Genomic DNA, 12,032 nt, shown 5'->3' on the forward strand with positions numbered 1-12,032 from the left:
TTCCTAATTTCACAATACTTGGATCATTTGCTAAAAAAACACTAAGAAAGCTATCATTTTTGTACATATTCAGACTGATTTATTATTATTATTATTATTATTATTATTATTATTATTTAACACAGCGAGACTTTGCATTCAGGAATTGTCCATATATATGATCAGTATGGATGACGATTTTCAATTTGGTACTAAATATAATATGGTGCAAGTTCACTGTGCGTGTTCATTATCAAATGTTTAAGTTAAAAAACGATTAAGTTTGGTCTTTTTGCATTTAATAATCCTCTAAAACATACTATAGTAGACCACCTTTCGTCCAATGAAAATCCAATTTACTTTCTCATATGGGGAATACAAGTCAAAATATAGGCCTAGTAGAGGATTGCTGTCTGATTTTCACCTGCATTAATCAAGGTTCTCGTAGTTAAAATTCAAATTGATCAATCTTATGATCGGAATATGCAAGGTGTTAAGCAGAGCGTACGTTGGTTAACACAAAAGTATTACATGATATCATCTCATATAAACAAGATTTAATCCACGGAAGATATAGATTGCCTTTAAATATTGTGATGTTTAATTCCCCCACCATAAAATGCTTCCTTGAAACTACCATTCAGACAAATGTATGATTAATGTATTAAAAGTCCATTACTAGGATATATATGTGTGTGCGTCTACAGATTAGATTCTTTTACTCTTATTTAGTGGAATTGACCTTGTTTTGATCTCAAATTCATAGAAAAATTGTTACTTGCTCAAACAGCTCTTGAATAGCATCTGATGGATTGCAATATTTTTGGGTTTATTTATGTGGATGCCCCAAAACTCTCGATTTTGGCAAATCAATATCTAAATTGAAAATCTTAGCAATTGACCACTCAAATTTCAAAATCCTTTATACATCCAATAAAAATGAGGTTAAATTTTTCTTTTATGGTTTTCTTATATGTGACTATCATGTGACCTTTTATTGAGGGCAGCCTAGCTCTTTTTTGCTCGAATTGGACCCCATATATTATATGAAAAACTCGCTCCCTCTAGTGATAAATCCAGGATAACCAGCACTGCAAGCGAGCGACTTTTGTTCATATAGAATCCAACTTCAGCAAAAAAGACCTAAACCAACTTTAATTGTGGGTCACGTGGGAGTTACATGCAAGAAAAAAATTAAACTCATTCTTTATTGGATCTACCATGCAATGAAATTTGAAATTTGATACGAGTACCTTATAAACGACACCAACCTCAACGAACGACATGAACAGACAAAAGGACAATAAACTGGAGATGCAAAAACCGGTGTAAAACGGCATTGACTTACAAGGACAAAACAAAGCATTAAACTAAAAAATGACTTGACCAGGAATAATTAAACTTGCGAAATTACATTAACTGGTGCAATTACCGAAACTATAGGACGATACTTCCTAGTAATCTTCAAAAATACGTCTAAAAAGTAAAAAGGATATATAAAACATATATAAACAAGCTTTAATCCACGGAAGATATAGATTGCCTTTAAATATAAATTGATTAACTATATATATATATATATATATATGTGTGTGTTTTAATTCCCTATCGATAAAGAAATTCCTTTCCAAGTTGGACTCGGAATTTTATAGGAAGCAGAGTTAGGACAGAAGTCGGAAATAGTACTATTTAAGTGCCTACTGCTCATCACATGCGATCACAAAAATAATCACATGCGATCACAAAAATAAGTGATATAGCTAGCTGAAAGATCAAGATAAGAAAAAAGGAAGAAGAAGAAGCTCAAGTTTTCTACGCAATTCATGGAGCAAGGTATATTTAACATATTCATGATTTACATGATCTTTTAGTAAACTTGGTCCTCAAAATTATTGTCGTTGTTTAATATATTCATTGTTTAATTTGGGAAGATAAATAACCTTTAATCTATTTCGACTTCAATACATGGTAACTATTCGATAAATCACTAAACAGGGATTCTTTATAGCATTAAATTAGTACGTAAATCGCTTTTTTATAAAAGTTTATGGTTATTCCTTTTCTTTTTCTTTGTCATATATTCATGATTTACTGAGGAGTTTTTTTTTTTCTTTTTTTTCTTTTTTTAGATTGGGCAAGCCTCCCAAAACATCTTTTAGACTTAACTTTGGGGAAGTTGGGGTCATTTACAGACTATATACAATTTGGAGCAGTTTGTATTCGTTGGCATTCCATACTGATAGATAATCCAAATAAACAAAACGAATTAATGCGGCACCATCAAGTTCCAGTGCTTTTATTTCCTGGAAAAGAAGAAGATACATGGAGCATCTACAACATCACAAACAACAAATTCTTAGAGTTGAAGTTATCTTTATCATATAAGAGACGTTTCAGTGGCTCTTCAGAAGGATGGTTAGTAATTGGAAATAAGGATCATACTGTGACGCTTCACAAACCTGATTTTATAGATTATAAAGTAGAAAATAGTCAATTAGCAAATTATGAAAGTATCGACCTCCCATGTTTATTTGATCCCCCGGACGAAGAAGACGATTTGGATCCAGAAATTCTTGAATATTTTGGTGAAGAAGCTTATGATTATCGCATTGCCAAGGCTTTAATTACAGCCGATCCGCTAATAAATCCTGACAACTGCACCATTTTTATGATATTCGGCGGATATAATGAAATAGCATTTCGTAGATATAAGAAAGATACCGAATGGGTTAGAATTGCAGATAGGCACTACGATGACATTATCCATTACAAGAACAACTTTTATGCTGTGGACTATTCTGGTAGGCTTGTGTCTTTCAATATTGATGACCCTTCCACTATAAAGTTGGTTACACCCAAAATTTTGAATCTAACATCGGTTGCACATGTTAAGAGATATCTTGTTGAATCATGTACTGGAGAGCTCTTGCAAGTTGAAAGATTTGTTAGAATGGACGAGGATTTAAAACGTTGGACAACAATATTCAAAGTTTACGGATTAAATATGGATTTTGATCATGAAGGAATTAGGTGGATTGAGACAAAAAGCCTAGGTGGTGCCGCTTTGTTCGTAGGGGACAATTCTAGTATATCTGTGTTAGCTTCTGGTGGGTTTCAATGGAATTGTCAACCAAATTGCATCTATTTCACGCATGATGATGTTAGTATTAATGCTAGTAAGGGTTCTGATATGGGCATTTACAACGTGGAGACTGGAAGTTTCGAGTTACACTTTGCTATGGACCCAACTACTTTTTCTAGGATATTTGATCGACCTCCAATTTGGGTTGTTCCCATACCCAACAAATATTAGTTTTTTGTTTTTGTATTTTTTTTTTCTCTTTCAACATTATTTTTTACGTTTTCATTATTATGTTCTGCAATGAAAGGCTTCAAATTTATATATTCAACTTTTTTTCATACATGTTTTTTTTTTTTATTTTTTTTTTATTTTTGGAAGTGCAATTACCATTATTAATTGGCGTTAGACAAGACAGTAATAAACTTCGCGAAAAGATCTGAGATCTCGTGATCCTTGCCAACATGATCATAATCCAATAGATGCTGACAAACATTGTACACACCAGAATTACAACATCCATCAATTCTTCGTAAATATTTTTCCATTGAAATATGAATAGAAAAGAGTTACATAACATTTTTTTTTGAAAATATTTATAGTAGATAACATATTTTAAAATATTTATGATATATAATATATTTACCTCGAATGATTAATTTACGAAGCATATTTATAAAAATTTAACTTTATAAAAAGTTAATAGCTCTAAATGTCTCTGAACTTTTAAATTTGTGACATTTGGTTGCTAAATAAATTTTTTAAGAGATAAAATCTTCATGAACTAAGTTTTAAAGAGCAACAATTGTCCTAGCCATTAAATCTTTGACAATGTCATGTGATACGTTCATGGCTTTTTAAAACGAAATTATAAAAATATCCTCACAATATATAAAAGAAGAAACAAATATAAAACTTCAGTAGGTTAGCAAAAAAATAAATAAATAAATTATGTACAATCCTAACCACTTATCTTATTTCAAAAATAACCTTACAATATTTAAAAGATTTAACTGTAAGACTGCTTTTGCTCTTTAAAACTGAATTCAGGGAGATTTTTACCCTTGAAATTAGTTTAGGCACCAAATCATCATAAACTTTAAAGTTCAAGGACCTACTGTAAATATGTATAAATGTTTTAAAATATGATCTTTATTTATTATTATGGAATTTCTCTGTGCGCCTTAATTTTTTGAACTACCGATTTTTACGTCTCTATGCGCCTTGATTTTCTGAACTACCGATAGTTCATGTAAAAATAGAGATTTGACTCCACTTTCAGTGGCTGGTATATCATAGAATCTTGCACCGCACCGCATTATAGCAAAATTTCAGTATCATACATCTCAAATGTCTCTGCAACTTTTCGGTTTTGTTTATTCTAATTCCATGTTATTATCTTTTAACCCCTCTTTATTTTGCATTTTTTCGTTATCCCTAAGTTGTCACCATTAACAAACAAGCAGCCTATTTTGATTGTGACTGAGGCTTTAGTATTATGATGTCTGATAATAAGAAATATATTACACTTTTTTTTTTTCTGAATATTTCAGTTTGGGTTAATATTTGGGTATAACATAATTTCCAATGTCTCATAAAGTATGTCACATATACCCACTTATTCACTTCTTTAGAGCTCATTTGGAGCTTTTGCTCTGACTCCAATCTACCTTGCGAGCTTTTTGACACAAGAACTGTACTAGATCAATCTTTATATATGTGATCTTTCATGAATTTTGATCCACCTTGGTGTGTTTCCACCATGAATCTCTTTCTGAGTCCGTTATTGATAAAATACAAAAAAAAAAAAAAAAAAAAAAAAAAAAAAAAAAAAAAATTTTAAAAAAAAGCGGGGGCAGCTCCAGGATTTCTACATTTTTAACGATCGCATGAAAAAAGTTTTTCTTTAACAAAAGCATTTGGGTTGACGCTTGTACTATGTTCTGTTTTTAATCAAGTTTCAACGACTTACTTTGAGTTTGTCATTGAATGTAACTTCCCCTGAGGATTAAAAGAGTTGATGTTGATACACTTTTTCTTTCTTCTTCTTTTTTTTCTTTTTTTTTATTTTTTTATTTTTTTAAGTAGGAGTTGAAGGGCATAAACACAGAGCGATGTTGAAGATTGAAAATATTAATGGCTATATGATGAATTTAGCAGCGGCTGATTACTTCATGCTTTATTGTATCGTGTTTTTAGTTCGAGTTTTGAGTATGGATATATAACTTTATCGTCTTTTTATGTTTTTTGAAGCTTGTGTTTGTTTATATACTAGTTTGACGACACCAACCTCAACGAACTGGATACGAGTACCTTATAAACGACACCAACCTCAACGAACGGCATGGACAGACAAAAGGACAATAAACTGGAGATGCAAAAACCGGTGTAAAACGACATTGACTTACAAGGACAAAACAAAGCATTAAACTAAAAAATGACTTGACCAGGAATAACTAAACTTGCGAAATTACATTAACTGGTGCAATTACTGAAACTATAGGACGATACTTCCTAGTAATCTTCAAAAATACGTCTAAAAAGTAAAAAGGATATATAAAACATGATGAACGAAAAAAAAAACTGAGAATGGCATTAAATTTTAATGCCGTTTATGTAATATTGCAAAGCTAAAACAAAGATATATGTTGTTGTTATTGTGCACTTTTATAAGTAATTTATTATTGCACAATATCATTATTGTTACACACTTTTATTGCCGATTATATAATACTGCATGGCTAGAGAGATTAGGCACAAGATTACAGAGCTTTTGGTGCCTCCAAACGGTAAAAAGGGGAATCATCCACTTTCTGGCTACTCCCATCAATGCCACACACTTGGATGATGAATTTGACACCAATATTATCAGAATCAACTGCAAAGCTAGCAACATAAAAAGCCTCTACTAGTGCCACTCCGAGGAACTCCCTTGCTGCTGCTTGTCCTGGAACAACTTTCCCCGCTATTTTCTCCGCGTAAATATTGTACTTTGGAAACGCAGAACCATTACCATCTTTCAACTTCCAAGTGATCTTTACACTAACAGTCTTGGAACCCTTAGAACTCGCGTCCCATTCCGTGTAGTGACCCTCAACCAACCATGAACCAGCGGGTGGAAATTGCAGATTGTGTTCTGAAGTCTTGATAGAAATATGGCCAAGCACTGCATAGTACTCTGTAGAACTCCGATTAGAAGTTCTTTGGACAATACGAGACTCTGGCCTGTAGCATACGAAACCGATTTTTGTTAAGTTTTGTCCACTTATTTTGATACTTGCCTTGTGCACCACCCACCCCTGAGAAGTTCCAAGATGTTCAAGTTGGCGGGTTATAACCACTTCGTTAAATGTACTTGAGAAACGGTTCGCCTCCCTTGGTGCAAGAAGTACCGACTTTCGTTCTCCCGCCAGGGAATAGAACTCAAGACATAGGCCTAGTAGAGAATTGCTATCTGATTTTACCTGCATTTAATCAGGTTCTCTCATTTGAATTGATCAAAGTAGTAAAGAACATATTGGAAGGTACAAGTATAACCATCTATTATCAGATTGCCTAATATTGCCTGCTGGTGCATGAAATATCATTCAAGTTTCTACACAGCCTATTTAGAATTAGTCTTGTTAGATTCCAATAATGTTTTCTTCTCCTTGTTTGATAAGAAGGCACTATCAATAAAAAATTTTAATTAACAGAAGAAATAGCTCACCGAATATGTCAAGTGGAGAGGAGAGTCCTGCAAATGAAGCTCTCCCGAAAAGAGGTTATTTCTGAATTCAGAATCTTCTTCAAGATTTCCTTTAAACGTGATGCTACTTCCCCCACCATAAGAAGGTTCCTTGAAACTATCATTTCAACAAATGTATACTCACCATCTTAAACTTAGTTACTGGAAAGAAAGAGAGCAGGAAAAATATAGAGAAATAAACAACTTAAGGTACTTTGGTGATACTATGTGAGTCTATGACTAGAGTGAATGAGCTAGCCTGTATAGAATGAGAAGTACTTGTACACTCGAACAGTACCATATGAGTTCATAAAACTTTTTCAATGGTGTTTAAACCGAGAACTACAAGAAATGTGGAACGCCTTTCTGACTGTCCACAACACAGATATGCAAGCAGTGGTGTTGATCACAACAGAATGAGTTTCATATCTAAATTTAACCTATCTCTTTGGGACATAAACTAGAGAACTTTGTATGATCTAGTGAAGGACGTTTGTAGCGAGGTTCATAATTTGACGAAAGCATTGAAACTTACTCGACCAGCACTTGAATAGCATCTGCAGGTTTGAACTCCAGATGCGGCTGCAAATAAATGCAATGAGTTAGAAAGAAACTTTGTAGCAAGTGCAATATCAATAAAGCTCGTTTGATTTACGGAACTCAAGCTTCTAGCGATAAATCAAAAAAAAAAAAAAAAGAAAGAAAAACAGAACTGGAGCAACTGTGCAGCATAAGGAGGTGGACATTAAACGGCATGAACTGAAAAAAGAACAGTAATCTGAAAAATTACAACTGAAAAAACTATATGAACCTTGAAACCGAAAACAATTAATAAAAGAAAGAATAAAGAAAGCGTATTGCTATAAAACCTGAAAGCCTTGACAAGAAATGTTGTTCCAAGGAGTATCTAGAACTTGCTCTCCATCGACAGAAAAATGGTAACCATGGCCCTGAACAATAGTAATAAAAGAGATTTTTAGCACTAAAGTAGGTAGTATAGTAATCTCACCAACACTCACTTCTCTTATTCTCCAGTGTCTGGCTTGAGTCATCACAATTTAAAAATTAAGAACAAAAGTTTGAAAAAATAGATTGAGACAAAACAGATTAAACTCATTTCTTAGAACATGATTTTCCTAGATCAATCCCTGAATAATCACTACTGAATTTTGGCAGGAATCAATTTACGTTATGACTATCTAAGCCTCAAAAGGGAATTCCAAAAGAACTCGGAGTGTTTTTCTTAAAAGTAGTTGAAACCTGATCAAAGTTTGAAGAGAATGGTAGTGTTTTAGGATAATGCTGAGCAACTCCCCAAGATTTCTCCACAAGGGACCACCAACTGAAAGACCCAAATTATATGTCAAGAAAACTGATTCAACTTGTTAGGAAATAGATCATCAAACCAACCGAATGAATGAATGATTAAGAAAATTCCATCCTTGATCATGCCATGAGAAACAGCGATTCAAGAAATGAAGAATTTGGAAATTCTAGGAGAGTGGATCGGATATATTGGTCCAAAATAACCAAACTTGAAGTCTTGCAGAAAGGGCATTACTGAGTTTTAGCAGTCTGATAATCTGGTGGTTGTTTAGACTCATAGACCCATCCAGGCGCGAACAAGGCAGCTGAAACATCGTCCTTTTTCAGCACATCAAGTGCAACGTTTGTCTGTTATGCATAGAGCCATCAGAAAGCGAAAAGATCATTCAGTCATTTTGACAATGCATAAAGACAAAGTAGTTAATTACAAATCAACTAAGTACAAAAGAGGACATGTCATATTTATTCTACTAATTATGATATATGTTATGATTAAGAAACCTGATTAGAATATATCATGAATCAAAGTATATTAAGCTGTTTCAAATCAATGAAGCTACAAAATACATAATGGCACATACATTCCATTGTCCACCGCCGAAAGTGCCCCTTCCAAAGACATCAATGCCCATGTAGACATCATACTTTCTATCCCCAGCAGCTGCAGCTGAGAGGCTGGGATAGCTTTCCTGTATTGAAATATCGGTGAAGCAATATACGTAATGAAGCAGACATACATTAAGATCCTACAAAGGAAAAAAAGGAGATAACAATACCTTCCACGTATAGTTTACAAAAATACCATCACAAACATCAAAGAAGGGTTTGTTTTTTTCATTCAGCTGATCTTGCCAGTTGAGATTACCATCAATTGTGATACTGTCGTACCTGCAGAACCACGGTGATCATATGTATAAGTTTTTGTTTGTGCCCCAAAAAACATGATAGGTTAATATCAACAATCTTATTCTCACCATATAACTAAGGAGCCCGGAATTGAGGAATGCATTTTCTGGGTTAAATGGCTGACAAATTCTTTTAGATTAGGAATTTTGCTCGCGCCCAATGAGACCTCCATATTGAGCTGCATATAATATATTCATTTGTAAACTATGAAAATGCAGGACAATATACTGGATTTCCAATAACCACAGAACCAAAGAGAACACTGAAATAGTTAGGGAATTCTACGGTAGTATATGAAAAAAAAAATCATACTCGCACTTAATTTGTTCGAATTATTAAATATTTGTTAGATTAAATCAGATTTTTATAGTATGTGATTATGATGATTCAAAGGCAGCCCTTTTAAGCTTAGGAAAAAGATAGTTAAAAGATACAAAACTTCAATTTGGCAAAAAAAAGAATGATAAATTGACAAGCAAGCACGCAGAAATTTGTGATTTTATTTACCAGCCATCCGTCAAAGCCCAAAGCAACAGCAAGTTCTGCCAAGCGCTCAGCATACATTTGAGATGATTCTTTTGTTGAGAGCAACTTGTTGGCAATAACTCTACCCTCGTCCCATTCAGTGATGAAAGTCCCCAATACCTTAGATGGCCAAAAAAAAAAAAAAAAAAGAAAGACAATATCTTTTGACAATCACATACGTAATCAAACGTTACATAGTATATAACTATAACTATATAGACAAAAAAGTGTCACAATCCCTAGTGAACACAAATGCAACATAATATCAAACCCACATCGAAACAAGAAGGAGAGAAACCATACAGAGACATTAACTTGTCGTAATGGGCCCACATTTTATTAGCGTTAGTGCATTAGCTACTTCTGATGGCATTAAAAGGTTTAATATGGCATTTTTAACATTGCGCTTTCAACGAACACAACTCTCTTATTAAGCTGAGTTAAAAGCACATCCCACCACTTGCCGTAGGCCTACAAAAACGTGTGGTGGGCATCATTGAAACCATCATTGTAATGGTATCAATTCTTTCTTAAACAAAAAGTAACACACCAAAACTGGTTTTGTTGTAAAGTAGAACATAATGGTAAAACTGGTTCTTTTTGTAAAGTAGAACATAAATAAGCATTTTCCATTAAAATAAAAAAATAAAAATAAAATAAAAAACCCACACGCACACAGAGAACAGTTCAACGCCATTGGTCTAATCAAATCAGCCCAGATCATAGATCTTAAATTTCTCTGAAAGCACGTTAGGAGATAGTTTCTGGACACCCATTGAGCGAAAAAGAAACTTCCTAAAAAAAAAAAAATTGGTTTACCTTCATGTAAAGCACACACATGTGTAAAGCAGAACATTAATGGCATTTTCCAGTTTTCTTCATCCAAAGTTGCACAAACCAAAACATAGACCAGTTCAAGTCCAAAGTCAACGCCAGGTCCAATTAAGTCACTCAGATCAGAGATCTTGAAAATTTGTGTGGAAACACATTTGGAAGTAATTTCTAGACACCCAATAAGCGAAAAAACAGGCTTAAAAAGGCTCAAAAATTGAGTTTACCTTAACACCGTGCAGATGAGCCGTGTTAGTCCAACAAGGAGGAGGGAGAGCAACGAGATTATGAGAGAAGTAAACAAAAACGTCCATCAGATACCAATGCGACAAATCAAACGCCTCGGGATTGGTCCCACCCTGGACCCACTTATCATCTCCATACCCACCAGCCATATCATGGCAGACAAGCAGCCTAGGCCTATTGGGCAACGTCCCAGATTGAAGAGGAACAGAAGCTCTGTTAAATGGGTAGTGAAAGGACTCAAAGTAGGACCTTGATTCGAGCTCCTCCAGGGTTTTGATCGGGTAAGATATGGGAACGGACGGTTTAGTTGGATCAAATGTTGTGGAATCGGAAGCAGAGGATTGAAGCTCTGGTTCTGGGCCGATTTTGGACATTTTGGCGAAGAGGAAACGAAAGAAGTTGCAGAGTTTTTGGTGAATGAGTTTGAGAAGGTTTTGGAGAGACACCAAGGTTTGACGGTTTATGTAAGAACGAACTAGAGGAAGTAACATGGGAAAGGAGAAGAAGCAACCACGAAATAAAATGCAATGAAGAATCTGTTTAATAGTTGTTTGTTTTCAATGGAGATAAAAGAACTACAATACATAAAAGCCTCAAAAGTTGAGACTTGAGGCTCCGTGGTTTCGTCCCCATGTGGTCGAAACGTTTATAATGTGAGGGGGTCGGGACGAAAAGTTTGGTCCCCGCTTTTTTTTTTTTGGCCCCCTTTTCTTTTCTATTTGCTTTTAGGTCCTCTTGGTTTTTTATTTGCTTATTTTAATTTTAATTTTTTAATTTTTATTTTTCCTCCCACCCTTAATTAATCTTATTATTATTATAGTCCTTATGTTTTATTTTATTTTATTTTATTATCATTTTAGTTTCTTTTAAATCCTTTTTTCTCGTCTTTTTTTGTTCTTTTTGCTTCCCTTTCTTTCATTTTTTTGTCCCCTTCCTTATTTACTTACTTTTTTAGTCTTTTATTTTTATTTTACATCTTCTCTTACTTAATCTTATCATTTTAGTCCCTCATTTTTGTCTTTTTTTGTTTTTATTTTTCTTGTTTCTATAGCTTTTATTTGTTTTTGGACGATACAAGGATGGAACCTACAAAATTACCCTCACGTGCATCATACACGACCTCAACTAGTATCTATGGCCTCGTTCTCTTCACAGGTTAGAGTTTTCAATTCGAGCTGAGATGTGACATTTTCATAAAGTTTTTTACTATAGCAAAAAAACTTAGATGTGACATTTTCTGAGAGCTTTTTACTATAGAAACCTAGAACTGAAAACTCGAATCGGTTAAATGAACGATGCCAATGGACTACCTTTTGCCCCTGATTATGTTAATATTGACTATTGGGAATATGTCTCCTTTCATGTTTTCTTTCGGGCTGTTTAGAATGTATATTTAAATTATTATTCTTGATT

At 33.9% G+C, this 12,032-nt stretch overlaps 1 protein-coding gene across 1 annotated transcript; it reads right to left on the minus strand.

The window, feature by feature from the left end:
• Window positions 1–5,642: 5,642 nt before the first annotated feature.
• Window positions 5,643–11,223, minus strand: LOC21390354 (cytosolic endo-beta-N-acetylglucosaminidase 1). The gene is made up of 11 exons (XM_024165694.1): window positions 10,601–11,223; window positions 9,525–9,662; window positions 9,086–9,195; window positions 8,888–8,999; window positions 8,693–8,800; window positions 8,347–8,459; window positions 8,046–8,127; window positions 7,655–7,735; window positions 7,321–7,367; window positions 6,768–6,903; window positions 5,643–6,522 (listed from the first exon to the last, which is right to left on the minus strand). Exons 1-11 carry the CDS (start codon window positions 11,108–11,110, stop codon window positions 5,821–5,823), a joined length of 2,139 nt encoding a protein of 712 aa, XP_024021462.1. The 5' UTR covers window positions 11,111–11,223; the 3' UTR covers window positions 5,643–5,820.
• Between the last annotated feature and the right edge of the window lie 809 nt (window positions 11,224–12,032).

This window comes from Morus notabilis, unplaced genomic scaffold (assembly GCF_000414095.1).
Source record: "Morus notabilis unplaced genomic scaffold, ASM41409v2 Scaffold2113, whole genome shotgun sequence".
Classification (NCBI taxonomy): domain Eukaryota; kingdom Viridiplantae; phylum Streptophyta; class Magnoliopsida; order Rosales; family Moraceae; genus Morus; species Morus notabilis.